The 17,563-nt window shown below is 41.6% G+C and overlaps 1 protein-coding gene and 2 long non-coding RNA genes across 6 annotated transcripts in view; 1 reads left to right on the top strand and 2 right to left on the bottom strand.

The window, feature by feature from the left end:
• The window catches only part of LOC109291758, a 30,205-nt gene extending 18,595 nt beyond the window's left edge, over window positions 1-11,610 (bottom strand). The window contains exons 1-3 of the long non-coding RNA XR_002095944.1: window positions 11,485-11,610; window positions 7,733-7,877; window positions 1,084-1,168 (exon numbers count right to left, since the gene is read on the bottom strand). This is a non-coding gene — a long non-coding RNA (uncharacterized LOC109291758). The remainder of the gene's footprint in view (window positions 1-1,083; window positions 1,169-7,732; window positions 7,878-11,484) is intronic.
• A 297-nt stretch (window positions 11,611-11,907) lies between these two features.
• NPHP3 (nephrocystin 3) overlaps window positions 11,908-17,563 on the top strand; it is a 46,026-nt gene continuing 40,370 nt past the window's right edge. For 2 of the 4 annotated variants that reach the window (XM_019508852.1, XM_019508851.1), the window contains exons 1-3: window positions 11,909-12,348; window positions 14,049-14,174; window positions 15,350-15,500. In XM_019508852.1, coding sequence (XP_019364397.1) covers window positions 11,992-12,348; window positions 14,049-14,174; window positions 15,350-15,500 — 634 coding nt within the window. In that variant the 5' untranslated portion in view covers window positions 11,909-11,991. Of the gene's footprint in view, window positions 12,349-14,048; window positions 14,175-15,349; window positions 15,501-17,120; window positions 17,177-17,563 lie in introns of those variants that run through there. The other 2 variants (XM_019508853.1, XM_019508854.1) reach the window with 2 other exon arrangements.
• LOC109291757 overlaps window positions 14,164-17,563 on the bottom strand; it is an 11,751-nt gene continuing 8,351 nt past the window's right edge. The window contains exon 2 of the long non-coding RNA XR_002095943.1: window positions 14,164-14,316. This is a non-coding gene — a long non-coding RNA (uncharacterized LOC109291757). The remainder of the gene's footprint in view (window positions 14,317-17,563) is intronic.

The raw sequence follows: 17,563 nt of genomic DNA, 5'->3' as shown, positions 1-17,563 counted from the left end.
AGCCAACAGCTGTCTCTCATCCTTTTCCGCTCCTGCCCCCCCCAACCACACCCTATACCAGCTGTTTCTCTGCAAAGAAGCAGCCAAGAACTGAGTTATGACTGAGGCAATAAAATGAAGCATAGACAGTAGTCGGAGAGAGAGTGTTGATTAGTGACTTGAGGAGTGAAAATTTAGCATTGCAGCTCCTAGACCTGGATAAAAAGAAAGAGAATAGGTCGCTGCTGGCTTTGATCCTGTTGGAAGAATGGGAGGATGATGGGATCAAGGAAATGATACTCAAAGACAGGAAACAAGTAGTTACTGGGAGTAGAACTAAATACTCAAACATCACTTCAAGTCAGGTTTCTCTTGGTTTTACCTTGTAAAGTGTCCTGGGATAACTTGTTGAATGGTATCCCATGGTGGATAATGAACTAATTAATTATCAGTCTCCGTCTTTAATGGAGATTTGGGACAGACTATATATCAGAAAAAACCATCAGGGAAGGGTTTTGGGGGAAGAACTGTGAGACACTAAGTAGTTTTAACAAGCAATACTTTTCAAAAGTATAGCAAGATTTGGTCATCATGCATTTTCCTCTGTGTCCCTGGAAGGCATTAAGCCTGTAATATCTTCCATACACAGCCATTAAATATTTCTATATGCCCTGCTGAGTTCCAAATAAAGTGTGGCCCATGAAAACAAGACAGACAAAGCTGGGACTTGAGCTGTCTATAGACCAGCTTGAGTTAGTAACTTATTTTCTTCTAATAAATGCTCCTTAAGGACTGTAATTCTGTGCATATTGAAAAGGTCTGGCACAACTTGAAGTTTTGGAGGAGTTCACTAATACCAGAGCTCCAGAGCTCAAAAGGTCATAATTCTGGTCTTCATCAAAAACTGTATATGAGATATACAACAGGATGTATTATATACTCATCCAATTAAAATATTATGTTTCCATGGACATGCAAATACCTTTTTACATACTTACAATCAGTAAACATACCCACAGACGGAATCTGTTCCAAATTACATTTATGGTACTGTGAGAAACTTCAAATGCACATTTCTGTTGAATGCTTCACTCCAGTACTAACACACCGGTCTTTTTTTCTCCCATTCTTTTTTGGTCACAGTTCATTGCTACAAAATTCCTGAAGTAAAATGAGTTGTGGCATGAACCTGGAATGTAATCACGGACCTTTATACCTTCAATCTAAAGTTCTCCCAGCAGAGTTAACACAATGGCATACCTCACATGTTTCGGAGAAAAAATAGTTAGACCTTTTGCCATTATTATTCCCATGCTGTTCTAATTTCAGAAATGCACAACAGAGATTTAATGTATATTTAAATAACATTTGTAACAATTTAATATCTACATGACCACAATCTTTTAGAGTCATGAGAGTAACATTTTCAAAATGGCATATGTGTATACCAAGAATTTATTTAGCACTATTGTTTTCCAGCCATTCATATTCCATAGTTGTCTTATTTGTCTCCATACCAGCCTGTTATAGCTCAAAGAAACACAGAATCTGTGGCACTTATAAAAAGAACATCATTCAGTTTCAATGCACATTTCATGGTGCAAGCCATGTATAAGACTTGATACTATGAAAGGCAAACTGCTAAAAAAAAATTAAGATTTTTTGCCAGAAAACTATATGAAGTTACTCACTAAATATGCCATGCAGGAACAATAATTTGGAGCTCAATTTTGCACTGCTCAACGGTCAGGTACAGGTCATGTGTGCAGAATTAATATACCTTAGAGCAAGAAACTACAAAATTCTTCCTGCCAGTATGTAACCTCCTTCCTCCTCCCACCCCTGCAAATATTTGAGATTGATTTTTCATACATTTGAGCAGAGGCATAACATGACACCTAATCACTGGTGGTACTGATGGAGCAGCATCACTGGCTGTATTGCTGGCAGCACAGTGGCAGAGTCATTTCTGTTTTTCACCCTCCCCACCACACTTCGTTATGCCACTACATTTTAGTCTCCCCTTCATCCTCCGTTTGAGTTACTTGCTTAAAACTGTATCTCATTCAACTGAATAAAAGACAAACAACTAAAGCAGGTAACTATGATTTGAAATCTAAAGTCATTAAGGAAAGAGTAAAATAAATTGATATCAATTTGATGATAAACAAAAAGGGCCTGGCTCTACAAGGTGGGACCTGACAGCACGCAGCACTTTTCAAGATACACAGAGTACAAAGAGTAATTATATTAACCACATGCTGACATACTGTGAAGTCTTTTTCTGAGGGGGCTGAAGATGAACCAAGCTGTCACCAGTTTCAGGTTGTGTCAGTCTATGCTAAGAATTCTCAAACAACACAGATCAGGGTTGGATGACAGAGGCTAGGGCCAGAAGTTACACATAAACCTGTTTAAGTGATCAGAAACTGGTTTAAACCTATAACAGAACAGAAGTTCAGTGCACATAAGCCAGTTTCAAAAGGCCAAAACTGGTCTGAGATAAACCTGGTTGAATGCAGCGTCGCTGCACTCAGCTACTTGGCTCCCCAAGGTCCCAGGAGTGGGGGGGGGCGGGGGGGGGTGTTCCCCCCCCCCCCCCCAAATGAACCCTGATTGAAGGGGAAACTTAGCCCAGTTTGGGCTGAAGGGCTACTCACCTTCCCTGCAGCAACCCAAGCCTGAGACGCCAAGATGCACGTGGCATTTCCAGCACATTTTAAAAGCATGCTCTTCCTGCATGTAGGAGAGTGCACCTCCAAAGACATAATAAAAAGGCGTCTGGGAAGCCGGCAAGTCCCAGGCACCAGGAGTGGAGGCAGGACATGCTGCAGGGAGCATCTCTGCAGACCCAGCAGAAGCTGCAGAAGATGCTGGGGAAGCTGCACGAGCAGCCACAGGGAGAGCCAGGAGCATCTCCCCATTGAGCACCAGCAACAGAGCCTGAGGATCCAACTGGTGGGACCCATGTTGAGAGTGAGCCTGCATGGCGCCATGCTGGCCATGTGAGTCCCAGGCACTGAGTGTCACTATGTCAGAGGCCAGGGTAGCTTTGAGTTATCATCTGTATTTACTTTGAAGATTTTGACATACACTGAGATAGGGTCGACCCGAGAGGGAGTACCCCGGCAGGACCCAAAGAAATTTGGTGGGGAAAGCCAGTAACAACCACCTTTCCCCTTTAAAGGGATACAGCCACAGCAGAATAACTTGGCCAATGCTGCTGGACATCACCCTGGCAGGGGAGAGGGTCAATTTAACCCCTAAGGGGGGTACGATGGATGGAATCCATACTGTGTGACAGCCAAGCTTGGGCCAGTGTTGTGACTGTATTTCAGTTGGCAAGTGGATGGGGTGTAGGGGAGGCAGGGCCCCATGTCACTTACTATCGCACCTAGCCAACCTGAGGCTGGAAAGATATCCAATCTTCTGAGGAACATCCCATTCCTTTCTTAAATCTATCAAGTCATGGCAGGCAAGTAGGAGGCAGACCCACCTCCAGCACTGAGGCCTCAAGTGCTGGTTACATTCACCTGGCACATGTAGTATCAGACTTCACTGACTGAGGTCAAACCAGTTTATGGAACTTTTGTCCCAGACCCCTTCCTGGTTTAAATTAAACCAGAGTCCCCCAGAATCCCAGCATGCTCTGCAGCCCTGGGCTGGGCTGTCTGTTCCAACCAAGCAGTGTTGGCCTTGCCCTTCTTCTCCTTAGCCAGAGCACTATCACTGTTTTGTGAACAGCTCTCATGGATTTAGCCACCAAAATGCCACTTAAGTAGGAATTAGGTGAGTACAGAGTGACCAATTTTAGGCAAATACTTTTTATTTAATACAACAGAGGGGAAAATGACTTTTCATTATTTCTCTTATCTGCAATATGTCAATGTGTTTCTCTCATGATCATATTTTCTATTTGAGACTAGGGGTGCAAGCAAATCTTTTCTTTTAAGCCATCCCCATATGAAAAGAGGAATTCTACTTCACATTTGTATCAAAGCTTTCATACAAGGATATCAAATTGACTTAAAACACATTTCTTAAGACCCTTGACACTGCTGAGGCGAAGAACTACTACATCCACTCCAGTGATTGATAAAAAGGTAAAAAAAAAAAAAAAGAGGTTGAGAGGTGCTTATCTGCTTTTGCATTAGAAGTGCAAAGGTTTAAAAGATCCTTCAAAAACTATTACAAAGAGAAGTCAGCATAAAATACACTCTACCATCAGCATACAGAAAAATAATACGAAAGTGCATTAATCATTTGGAAGTTAGGGATTTCTGTTACACTAAACAAAAAGATAGCAGAAAATAATAGAAAATGTCAATTGAGACATCAAAATAGCATACATGGTATAAGACAACTTGATATTGGGAAGAAAAATAAAACTGAGTATTCAACAGCTCTGAAAAATCAGACCCTATATTTTTCGACTTAAATATTCAAAAACTGATGTGTACAAAATTTAGTAGACTTTTTTTAAAAATCAGGCATAAGATTCTTGCCCAATGTCATATCAGTGGTAAGTGTCAGTTAGAAAAGAGCTAAGTAATTTTAACTTTCAAGAGCTTCTTTAAACCACTAAACTCCAATCCACAATTAAATTCAGTGATTCAGAAAAGCAGTGCGTAAGAAAGTAGCCTCTAGGTCGTGTGACCACATGAAATAGAAAGAAGTATGAGGAAGAAGTGACCACACCACCAATGAAAGCCTGAGGTATCCTTTTCAGTTCAGTGAGGATGCATCCTTATTGAAGCAGAAGTTGAAGTGTTTGATCTCTTGCCTAGATTCTACCTCGTTGTTGGACTGTCACTCAAAACCCAATTCAGACTGACAACGAGTCACCTGGCCAACATTTTATGGAGTTGTATTGCTGAGTCATTTGATACATAGACTTAACAGTCTATCTCGTTCTGACACCTTGCAGCTGTCAAGGTGAATTTGGATCTGATTATCAGTCTCATTTTTCTGAACTTCACTATGTAAAATGTTTCTTGGGTACTTTTGTTTCAGCGTGGTCACCCTCATGTAATTAAGGCTGAATTTGCAGAGACAGTAGACAGAAGGAAGGAGTGGCTTGGTATGGTTTTTGATACTTTTAGATTATTTTTTATCCATCTTGACTACCGAATTAAAGATAAAACACAAAATACCTTCTAGGCATTAATTCTTGAATGGAAAAAAAAAATGAACCACAACAAAAACTTGACGGTAGTTTCATGTTGCAAAGCATTTGGGTCCAAGGTTTGGTCCTACATAAGTCAGTGGCAAAATTGTTGGTGAGTTCACTGGAACTATGGTTTAGACTTTCCTATTAGTAGGTTATTGACTGTCCTTTTCAAATAGTTTTAGCCATGATGTGGAAGGCATTATATAAAAGTATTATATTTATGCAACTCTATGCTAAGTATTAGGACTCCAAACATCTTTCAGAACAATCTAGTTATGCTGTTTTCATTCCTGATGGTGTCCTTATAATTGAAAATGTTGATTTTTTAAAATTCTCATTGTCTTTGTCAGAGGTATACTTGGGCACTTCAGTGCAGTAACAGCAGCAGTGCATGGGGCAGCACCAGTGGCTGTACTGCTGGTAGTGGTACTGGTGCCTGGGCCAGCAGTGAAACAAGTGTTATTTTTGTGCCCTACCATTCCCCAGCTCTGTGCCCGGAGCAGCCCAGATTCCCCCTTAAGCACATGCACTTTAGCCATGATACTGGTGTTTGTATATAGGATTCTCCATCCTATTTTTGCCACTCATCTGCACATTCCCAGTCTTTTCTCAAGGTCTTCCTGCCCTCTAGTGTTGAAGAGTTACAAAATTTAAAGTTACAGGAACTTTTAAAAGTGAATGTCTTCGTCCTCATAAGAATTTCCATCAATTCTACTCTCAATTCTTTCCAAGTTTCTGAAGAAATGGAATCTGGATACATCCATGCTATGCTCAGTTTAACAGACTATAATAAAGTTAGAACACAGAAAATGGAACGCGCTCTAAGGCTTTATAATGTTTTATGTCCTAAAGATATGTTGTACTCATTTATAATTAGCTACTTATTCACGTTATTTTAATACAAAAAAAAAAAAATCAGTTAAAATTGAGTATACTGTCATAAAGCATGCCAGTAATAATAAATGAGCATCAGAGATGAGATGCAATATTAAACACATTTTTTCAAGCCTGAATTTATTCCTCAAATAAGATTTCTCTGTACTTCTGATAATCTTTTAGAGTTGCATAATTATTTTTGTAACAACATGTGAGGCTTTTAAATTACCAGAAATGAATGTGCAGTGGAAAAGGGAAGCTATTTTTCACTCAGTAGTGTACACAGCCTTGATTATCAGGACAAGTTTTACTGACCAGGACACTTAACACCCAGGGAACTGTAATTTTCAGATACCAGAAACAAACAAAAAGTAGCTTATTTTGTAAAGAGCTTAGGTCAGTAGTTCTCAACTGTTCTGGACTCAAGAAACCCCTCACAGGACTTGAGGCAACCCTCCATAATTTTTGTGAATTGAGTGGCACCCAATTTCACAAACTGATATATATATTACAGTGCTTATCTCCTTGCAGAGAGGCCTGGTAGTACAGGTAGGTGATCAGCCCCTCTGCTGAGCTTGTCTTTATCTGCTTGTCTCCTCACACCTCACAGCTCCCTTGAAAGGATCTGGCAGCACCCTGGCTAAGAATCACAAGTTTAGATAAAGGCCTTGCTCTGAAAGGTAAACCCATTTGCATCTAGCCTAACTAGACTGACTGGTGTTCAATTTCTGAGCTATTTTTATTTTGTGTACCAGTTTAAATAGCATGGACATGAACTTAAGGGCCTGAACTGTTGAAGTTAACTGAAAGACTGTCATGGTCTTTGAGCTTTGAATAAGTCTTTATATTAAACAAAGGTTAAATGTTGATTAACTGGCAACCCAGCTCTTTCCATACCAAATTCCAGATTTGGTGTTATTTTTCAAAAGACTATGAAATTAATCAAAATAATTCAGTCAAGCTACCACTTGTTTTATCATTTGGCCTACTGAGGCGTCAACTCAGTACTTGGACTTAAATAGTAGAAATAACAAGAAAGTTAATATGGAACATCATCATAGCAGGTTATCCTTCACAGTATAGTCTTCATAGCCACTAAAAAGAATGCGAATGAATCATGTATATTAAAGGATAAAAATAACAATCTTTTAAAAACACCACACTACTAATTTCAAAAACACCATAATTCTTCATCAAGTGACGAAACCTGTACCTAGATGCAGGATTTTTGAATAATAAAAAACTGTTTGACTTTAATGCAGTACAGCTGATATATGAAAGCCTTTCTAGTGCTCTGCCTTTGTCTACAGTAGATATTGACAGAAAACAAGTATTGCAAAGATAGAATTTAAAAAGGAGAAAAAATAGATTTGGGCTGCTTGGTTGTTTTCCATTTAAAGCATCTTCTGCTTTCAAGATGATCATTTATGCTAATCATTGTAAAACTCTTATTTTAACATGCAGAATGTAGTAACCTACAGTCTGAAAGGCTCGCTCCAGAAGCCCATATTTTGGCTATTTCCTGCATCTATTTATAAAAAAATTACACACATTTATACTAAATTATACTGGAATACATATGTAGCCATAAACTATGTGTGTTCTTATGTAAAATGAACATCTGCTAATTTTGAGTTGTAGTGATAAACCAGCACAGTAATGTATGTGAGAGGCAAAGCAATTCTGCAATCAGAGCTATACAGTTACCTTCATTTTCCGCAGATAATAAAAAGCTGCACAGAAGAGATCTGGAAAAATCTTCAGGTAGTGCTATAGTTTTTGAGGCTCCAGTTATTTCTAGGGGACAGTTTCACATCTGTAGATTTTGTTTACACATGGTCAATAATACTTCCTAAAATGAAACAGACAAAGAGTAAGAACACTTAAATAGCAAGGCAGGCATCTCAAATACATTTGAAAAATATTAGGATACATACTAATGACAGAAGCAATATCATTATAGAGATAAAATAAATGACGAGATTTCAAATGTAAACTATCAGATTTTTTTTATGCATAACAATGCAAACAGTTTTATTTTTTTCAAAGAGATAAGCCACTTAGAAAATTGACCGGCTAGATATGAATTCAACTCAAAATAGCTTTAATAAAGATTCGTTTGGCCCCACTCTGTCTCCACTGACTTTTATTTATTGTGCTCTGCAGTAACATGATGACATTCTTAAAGTCTGTAGATCCAAATACTACTCTTTGAGTGTGTCTACATGAGATGTTTACTGCAGAGTATACTAATTAGCTCCACAGTAAATGTTTCACATCTACACATGCAACTGTAGGAAGCTACAGGATTCCTACACTGCAGGAAACTAACTCTGCAGCACAGTAGCACTTGTTTTTTACTCCACAACAGCACGTGCCAATACTGATGCAACTGGCTGGGGCATGAGGGTGCTTCAGTGCACAGCTGCTTGCTGAACCCTTGGGCCCTCTGCCAGGCAGAGCTGCTCTGAACCAACTCAATGTGCTGCAGTCCCAGGCACACATTCAAATGGGGTGAATAGGAGCAATAAACTCCAGTGTGATATGCACCAGAGTTTATTGCTATATGCTAATATAATAGCACATATAGATACACCCCTTTAGAATGAAACTCACCCTTTGGAAGACCCACATAAAACCCTGCACAGCACAGAGGTAGTGTGGTAACTATAACATGGGTAGAGTTATTAGGAAATACAAATAGTAAATAATAATCAGGATAGGAAAGGATGATGCGTTCTGGGGCCTTTTATTGACAGACAAGGGCTGGAATAGCAGCTGTGAAAAGGCCTTACAAATACAGGTCCTGTTTCTACTAAAACAATAAATGGCACATGAATTGTACCAGAGAGCTCAGTAAAGTGCATTGCAAATTAAACTGCTAAAACATAAAGCAGCTCAAAGATTCTAACATGCACTGGCATTACAAACACCTACTGCTTTACTTCTGAAAGAACTGGGAGTTGGGTTGCTCCTGCTGAAGTCTGAGAAGAACACAACAAAAATATAAGACAAGTCCATTTTGAAGAACTCGATTTGATCTGCGTCACACAATCTTTGAAAGTTAAGACAATAAGTCTTTACATTTCCTGAGGCTCTGTTTCCCACAGATGTGCAAAAATATGAACAGTTGGATGCCCTTCTAATTAAACTAAAAGGTGATTTAAAACAATCTTCACTACAATTTACAAATTACATTTTGTTGTAGGCTAATCTAAAATCTCTAATCATTAGGAAATTCGGTCCATGAAACAACAGGGAGGCAACATAATTTTCTTGTTCAGGAAAGCTTGTAAATGCTGTCTCTTCATAAAATTCCTGTAACACATCCAGAGGCAGCATAAGAAAAACAATGCCACCAGTTCCTCCAACATCATTATAACTGTCAATGGATTATTAGCAGCTGGTCAAGAGACCCTTCTAGTGCAGCACACTTTTTTTTAATTCTAGGTCTAAAAGTAATGACTGAAACTGCATGTAAAGAATGCCATGGTTTGCATAACAGAGATCATGAAAAGAATGCAGTACAACCACAAGCAGCACCAGAACTCTGACTTAATCCCAAAACTCAGAAAGCAGTAAAACAGAAGAATATTCTGGAGGCTGATAAGAAGGCATTTAGGCCCTGCTTGGCTGAGATGTTCTTGGCCGAGATGCTGCTCCAACTTGGTATACAGTGATGTCAAAATGGGGCCACACATGAAACAGATCTTGCAGCCAGGTCTTTTCATGGAGGCACAGGGTAGAATCTGGCTACAGGTTGGCAGCCAGCTCATAGGAATCATGGAAAGAAATAAAACTATTTTATTTTTCATCCATGTACCACAACAGACAAATCTTCCTCAAACAGAAGCAATTTTACAAGGGTTCAAGTTTAAATCATTATGGGGAGCCCTCTAAAATACTTAATCTTATACTTTCATAAGATGACTTGTAGTTCACACAACAGGTGCATAACACCAGGTAAGATCTGCTTTGATGTGGCTGTGTGTTTCTTTCCTTTTCATACACTTGCAGTATCATGGACTCTTGAGATTTGGAAGCAAACTACCATACTTGTGAGTTTCGGTGGCTGGTTCATCAAAAAAAAATCCATTTAGGTATGAGAGCTAAACAAGGTTTTAAAGATGTAGTCAGAGGTAAGTAACATACTGCAGTGTATTCATCAAATTGAACTCAAACCCCAGAAGATATAAAGAATGCATTTTCCTTAGAAAAGAAGCTATCAACCATTTAGAGTCAGGGGATGAATCCTTTCAAGGGGGACACAGCTTCTTTCCAATAAAACATATCTGGCCGAGATGGATTTGATAGTTTACGAAGACATAGCAAGGCAAGAGAATAAAATCCAGTAGGAAAGCCCTATTTAGACTAAGTGCTTAATATCCTGATATCACAGCTTATTCCCAGGACAGTGATTCTCAACCAGGGTAGCTGCAAGGTCCTTTGGAGATGGTGGCAGTGTAAGGAGGTAAGGTGTGAGGAAATACGCAGATAAGCATAGGCTCAGGCTCTGTCCCTACTTAGCCATTTCCCCCACCAGGAGGTAAACACTGTAATAAATTAGTTTTTTGAATGAGGCACTGCTCAATTCACAGAAGTTATGGAGGGGTGCCTTGAGTCTATTATGGGGTTTATCACTGAGTCCAAAAAAGGTTAAGAACCACTGTCCGACTAGGTGCTGTACTTATCTTTTGTGAAATGCTTTGTACCTTCAATTCTCCCTGACTTCAGCAGCAGCTAAATGGGCTTAAAAGCTCACAGAATGGGACCCCATTACAAAACTCCAGGACGATGCCCTAGAGCTGCTTCCCAAGCCCTCAATCCTGAGAGTCCCACAGAAACAGGACAACTCATGGGTGGAAGCGCTTGCCTGAGAAGGACATAACCATAAAAACCAAAATCAAAACTATGCCAGGCATTTGAGGGCTGGTGGCAATCCTAGCCAGAGACCTAATTTGGATGGAACACCGCAAATTACACACACATACACATGCACACGCATATACATACATGCACATATACATATATACACACACACACTTTTTTTTTCTTTTTTTTTAAAGAAAATGTTTTGTTCCAAGTCAAATCTGCCAAATCAATTCCAAATCCGTGAGTCATTCGAGGACCAACCGTGGCCCGATTACTAGCAAAAAAACACCGCAAATATTTTGCTGGAGGAGCAGAACTGGCTCAGCAGACAGGCAGCTGGGCTGGTGCTAGGAAAAGCAGCGACCACTTGTTCTCAGCCAGCGCTGACGGGCCAGAAAACAGGAATATAACAGGAATGGATCTCTTCACCACACCAAAACAGTGCTGCGTTTCTTTTTTTAGCAAGAACCGTAACCTTTCCAGGCGTACCCCCTTTCCTTTCAGAGGAAAGCAGCGCTGGAAAGGACCTCACAGCGTATGCTCTAGCTCGAGGCGGGATCGCCCCTGACCAAACGAGCCCGGCTAACCTGCTCCCTTGCTCTCCCCCTCACCCCGTTGCTGTCTCTCCGCGCTCTCTACTGCTTCAGTCGCCGCTTAGCAGCTCCCCCTGGCTCGCAAGGCCGCTTTTTTCCTCTCCCCTCCCTGCAGCTCCGCTTCCCCCGAGCCCTCAGCCCAGCTCACTTAAAGCGCTGCGCGGCTCGGGGCGGGGCGGGGGTTGGAGACGCAGCCCCTCAGGGCGGGCGGGAGGCGGCCCACGTGGCTCGCTCCTTCCTTCCTCCCTAGTCCGCCGCTGCCGCCCCGCGCCGCTCGCTGGCCCTTCTGGCTGCGGGGTTGGGGCAGCCCCATGCTGCCCAGGAGGTGGGAAGGTAGCTGTGGTGCCTGCCTTAGCAGCGCCCCCAGGGTGTCCTGCAAAGCTAGAGGGGTCCTGGTGCCCCTGCTCTGGGTCAGCCACTGAGTGACCCCCTCCACCCTCCGAGTTGCCAGCCCTACGCCAGGAGGGGCAGCAGGCGTGACGGCCACATTCCCCTCCAGCCATGGGGACGGCCTCGTCCCTGGTGAGCCCAGTGGGTGGTGCGGGGGAGGTGATCGAGGACACCTATGGTGGTGGTGGCGGGGGCGAGGCCTGTGAGATCCCAGTGGAGGTGAAGCCCAAAGCCCGCCTGCTGCGCAGCTCTTTACGCCGGGTGGGCGCATCGCGGCCCGGGGGCCTCATCGGGGCCAGCTTCAAATCCACGGCCTCGGTGCAGGAGCTGGAGTGCGCGGCCGAGTACGAGCGCCTGAAGAAAGAGTATGAGATCTTCCGCGTCAGCAAGAGCAATGAGGTGGCCTCCATGGTGAAGAAGGAAGCCAAGTTGGACAGGGAGAACAAGCGGCTCCGGGCAGAGCTCCAGGTAAACCGGTCATGGTGCTGTCCCAGCCCCTGGCAGCAGAGAGACCAATAATCATGTTGACCGCTGCCTTGGCTGGACGTGACAGTTCGTCTTCAGTCCTCAATTGCATTGTAAAGATGGGTTTTCCCACTTTCCATTGGGGAAAGCTGAGGCATGGAGAAGAAGGGTTGCGGCCAAAGTTGTGCAGCAAGTAAACGTCCGAGCACTTTGTTGCTTCTGAAATTGGGAGTTGAAAGCCAAGTAAAGCCTTACTTAAGAGTCCAGTCCCCAAAACCAGTCCTCCATACCGGGGTGCTCAACCTCTGTCCCATGGGCCAAATGCAGCCTGTGGACCCTTGGAACCTGTCCGGTGGGGCTTCCCATGGTCAAGAGATTTGGTGGCAGGGGAGCAGTGGCAGTACTGCCACTGTTCCCTGCTGTCAAAATCTCAACATCCATGAGGCGGATCAGAACTGGGCCATGAGTCTCTCTCTGCATGGCCAGATTGGGGCTGGCCCACACATCCATCCCTCTGTGCAGCCAGGTTGGGGCAGGGCTATGCACTTTTCTCCCCCTGGTAGCTGGTTTGGGGCCAGCCCATGCCCCCTCATCCTTCCCCCTGCCCCTTCTTCCAGGTTAAAGTGGGCCAGGGTACACCCACTTCCTTCTGCCTGGCCAGGTTGGGGTTATGCCATACCCCCTTGCTGACACAGGATTGGGCATGCTCCTTCCTCCTCTGGGGCTGGATCAGAGCCAGGTCATGCCCTTTTCCCTGATGGGGCCAGGTTGGGGCCGGGCAAGCTCCCTTCCCTTGCACAGCTGGATCGGGGCCAGAGCAAGCCTACCCCGAGCCCCAGATTGGGTCCACTGGCTCTCAGCCTGTGGAGGGATTGGGAATTCCCGTCCACCCTGCCACCCAACAAGGTTGAGCATCACTATTTTATATCTCTGCCTCTTCCAAACCATCTTTTGGAAAATCAGGCTGGCTTGCTCAGTTCTACTAACTCTGTGGTTGCTTAACAGAAATAACATTCAGAACTGCCTTTGGGTTAGGTTCACTTCTGTCTGCTATTTTCTTCTTAGACCACCACATCCTGCAATGAACTTCATGTTAGCAAATGCGTGTGCCTGGGAAAGCCCCACCAAAATCAGAACGAAGTTAGTGGGGCTCCCTTTGGCATGTAGGGACTCTGTTCACAAAGGACTCATTGTAAGGACTGGGATTCTGTTTGTCAGGACATTCTGTTTCTCATTCACTGGAGGAGCACATTGCATTGTTGTACTGGTTTGGGTTGGGTTTAAAGTAGGGTGGCCAATCTGTGGCATGGGTGGCACAAGTGGCCTAGACAGCCTCTGTGTGTGGCATAAGGCAGATCAGAAAGGGGACAGGCAGCACAGTGGCAGGTAGGGCAGGATGCAGAAAGCAAATCAGCAAATTGGAAGGGAAAGAAGCAGTAAGCAGAGCAGCAGCTCAGGCAGGGGAAGGGGATTGGAGTGGCACTTGTAAAAGACTTCAGGCTTAATATGTAACACATCTGCCATAAAGGTTGGCCTGCACTGCTTTAAATATAAACCAAAGGTCTTCATTGAAGTTAAATGGGATGGCTGTGTGAGATAAGCCTGCTGAACTTGCTACTCAAACTTACAGCTGAAAAATGTTCTAAAACTTTGTAGCACTGATATTTCCCTCTCCAAGATATTAATACATTAAATGTTTTCAGGCTCTTCAGAAAACTTACCAAAAAATACTTAGAGAGAAAGAAAGTGCTTTAGAAGCCAAATACCAAGCTATGGAAAGAGCTGCTACTTTTGAACACGACCGTGACAAAGTCAAGAGACAGTTCAAGGTAAACAAGATGCCTGCTTTCATTGAATATTGTTTAGATTTAGTGGAAAATAACACTTCAGATAGTGAAAAATGATCATTGCTTCATATTCTTAGACCTGCCGCTTGTGTTATTTCAGCATTAGTCTTTGCCAGCTTCATGCCTGGAAGGGCAAAGAAAATACAGATGGATTAAACGTTTGCAGTTTTTAAAGGAAAAACATTTTTCTTAGTAATTTTCACTATTTAACATTTGTAGTTTTCATTAAAAGAACTTAACAACTCTTGGCATTTTCCTTTTTCTTACTAAAATGTTAATGAAGGTAAGAGCCTTAACATTTTCCCCCCAGGTAACTTGAAAAGATTCTCAGTTGCCAGGTTGATGCTTTGGGTTTTCCCTTCCTGTCATTGATGAAGCTCCCAGCAAAAAAATCAAACAGTACATTTAGTTCTTTGAACTGCTTTAGGAATTACTGATATCATCAGCTGCAACAGAAGTGATGTCTTGGTAGATGAATAAGACCAAAATTGTTTCTGAACATAGGATTTGAAAGTATCTCCTGGGTCATTGATTCCAACTATTTGCAATTAAGTCTATGCATTCCCTTTGTTGCTCCTGAAGTATTTTATTTCTTTGGGAACTTATTTTTAGCTCTTTAACTCTTTAACTGTAGCTTGTGATAGTAATATTGCATATACAGGGTTGTTCAAAATACATGTTCACTTCTTATTTTAGACAACTTTAAATTAACATATCAATCCACAGCAAAGTAATATATTAAATCTATTAAGAATGAAAGGGAATCTTTAGGAACAAATTGTAGCTTGGCTGAAGAAGATCACCTGTCTTGAAACTATCAGTTAACAGCTGTGTATGTCACTTTCCATTTTACGTTTGGGGTGGACAGCACTAAAACCCACAATTATTTAAAAACGTGATATAGACCTTAAAATAATGAGATTAAAAAAAAATAAATGCCAAGTTCTTTTTATTTGTCTCCTAGAACTAGAACTTTGGCTTTGCACTGTGGTCACAGTTTCAAGCTTTTCCCTGAAATTATGAGTATTAGAATCTATTTTGAATGCAATCTAAATACGTAAATCTAAGAACTTAGTTAGACATCAAATTTCACAAGTTTCATGATAAAACATGACAGTTGGCACCATTGGCTTAAAACAATCATTTTCTTTTTATAGATTTTTAGAGAAACTAAGGAAAATGAAATTCAGGATTTGCTGAGAGCTAAACGAGAGCTAGAAGCCAAACTTCAGAGACTGCAAGCCCAAGGGATCCAAGTGTTTGATCCTGAAGAGTCTGATTCAGATGACAATTGCACAGAAGTCACAGGTAAAAGTTCTACATGCTGCTTTCAGAAACTGAACAAAAAATCTTTGATTAATGTCTAGAAAGTATAAAAAAGAAGAAATATAGACTGTGGATGTTTATAATACAAGTTTGACAAGTAAGAACATATTTAACATTGTAAACTCTTTTCATCCTTTATATATTTATATAAATATTATGCTGTGATAAATTGGATGACTGGAAACGCAAAATAAAAAGAAAAGAGAAGCAGAAACACTTGGAGGCTTCCATTCACTTGAACACAGACACAGACACTCTTTCTCTCTGTTTTTTTCAAGTGAATGGAAGTCCTAATTTCAGGAATATTTATAGTGACTCATACTTGAAATAGATAGAGCAAGTTTTAACCCTCTTCAAGTCTTTCTGCTTCTCATTTTTTATTTTGAGTTTCTAGTCATCTTATATCCTTCCCACAGTTTAGACCTCCTGTTTCAGTTTATCACGGTGACTATAGATAACACATCAGGGCCAAGAGTAAACAAGCTGAAATTAGAATGAATCTTAGGTAGGTGGAACATCATTTTCCAAATTGGGATATAAGGGGAGCAACCTGAATGGCTGTAATCTTGTAAATTACAACCGTAGATATTTCATTACTAGGGACCATCAGAAAGGCTCCCTTTATGAAACAGTATTGAGAGCAGTGGTTGTCAGCCTTTTTAGACTCAAGGCACCCCTTGTTGGACTCGATGCACCCAGTCATAACTTTCTGAACTGAGTGGCACCTCATTTAAAAAACTAATGTATTTATTACAGTGCTTACCTCCTTGCATGGGGTAGGCGGGGGGGTGAGGCAGGCAGTGGTGGCAGGGAGGCAGGTAAAGCCTGAGCTTGCCCTTATCTGCTTATCTCCTCAAACCTGAAGCCTGAGCCTGCCTTTGTGGCTTATCTCCTCACCCCTTGTTTATCTCCTTACATGTCCTCCAGCACCCTTCAGGGGATCTCTTCAGGGGATCTTACCCCAACACCCTGGTTGAGAAGCACTGATTTAGAGAGAGCAAAGGTGTAGGCCCTAATGACACAGGAGGTGTGTATAGAGCTACAAAGCATAACCCAGTGTAGTGGTGGGGATGGCAGAATCTTTGTTTATGCCTTAAGTGACATTGGACAGTGTGGGAAGTATTCAGTAAAATTGTCAGTTTCCTGGCTTTGCATCTGATCTAAAATATGACACTTTTACTAAAATAGTGCCCCCTTTTTTTCCTAAGTAAGGATGTAATGCAGCCTAGGGATCAGTAACATTTGCCTGGAGGCCCAGTATCTGAGCAATGTTACATCGTGACCCTATTTTGACTTCAAAAATTTGTCCTGAAGGGGGATAGCTGCATAAGCTTTGTTATGTTTTGTAATGCTATGATTGTGTAAAGCACTTACACACATGCTTAATTATAGTGACATAAGTCATCCTGCTGATTTTAATGAGTCAGTGTCTGTTACTTCTTCTCTGTGCAGTTTCTCCTTTCTTCTTGCAAGTTTCTTCTCACTTTTTTCCATAGTTTCTCTCCGTACACTCTTTATTAAATCTTTTTGATCTGCATTTCTGTTTTTCTTTTCTTGAAAGATTTATTTAGGATTTTCCAAGTGAAAGATTGATTGGCAGTGAAGTGATCCAAGCATAGCACAAGAAGACAGTAGGAACATTTCATCTAGCTCAGAAGGTGAAATCTGAATCTTGGCTTGCAACATCTTTTGGCTGTTTTCGTTCTGATTCTTTCTTAAACAGAGACAGTAAATTTTGAAATGTGCATGAATATCAACAGAAAAGACTATGAAATGCCTCCTTTTAATCTTTATTGGTGACCTAAGACAACCTTTGAAATCAGTGGATTTGAATGATCTATGTTATGTGGTCTGTTACCTATTTCTGTTGCAACATGCTTCTCATGCACACTGAGGAAGTCTGATTTTAGAATTATAGCAGACAAAAGCAGTGAGTTAACCTGATAAAGGGGCAGACATTTACTCAGTGGCACTTGAGCACAAATTTTAACCTCAGTGATTTGGTCTGATATTGTAGTTTAGCTAGTGAAAATGAGTATTTATTT

The sequence above is a fragment of the Gavialis gangeticus genome, unplaced genomic scaffold, assembly GCF_001723915.1.
Source record: "Gavialis gangeticus isolate Ggan-Ray unplaced genomic scaffold, GavGan_comp1, whole genome shotgun sequence".
Lineage (NCBI taxonomy): Eukaryota > Metazoa > Chordata > Crocodylia > Gavialidae > Gavialis > Gavialis gangeticus.
The sequence above is the reverse complement of the archived record's forward strand: the minus strand, read 5'-3'. Positions and strand labels throughout refer to the sequence as shown.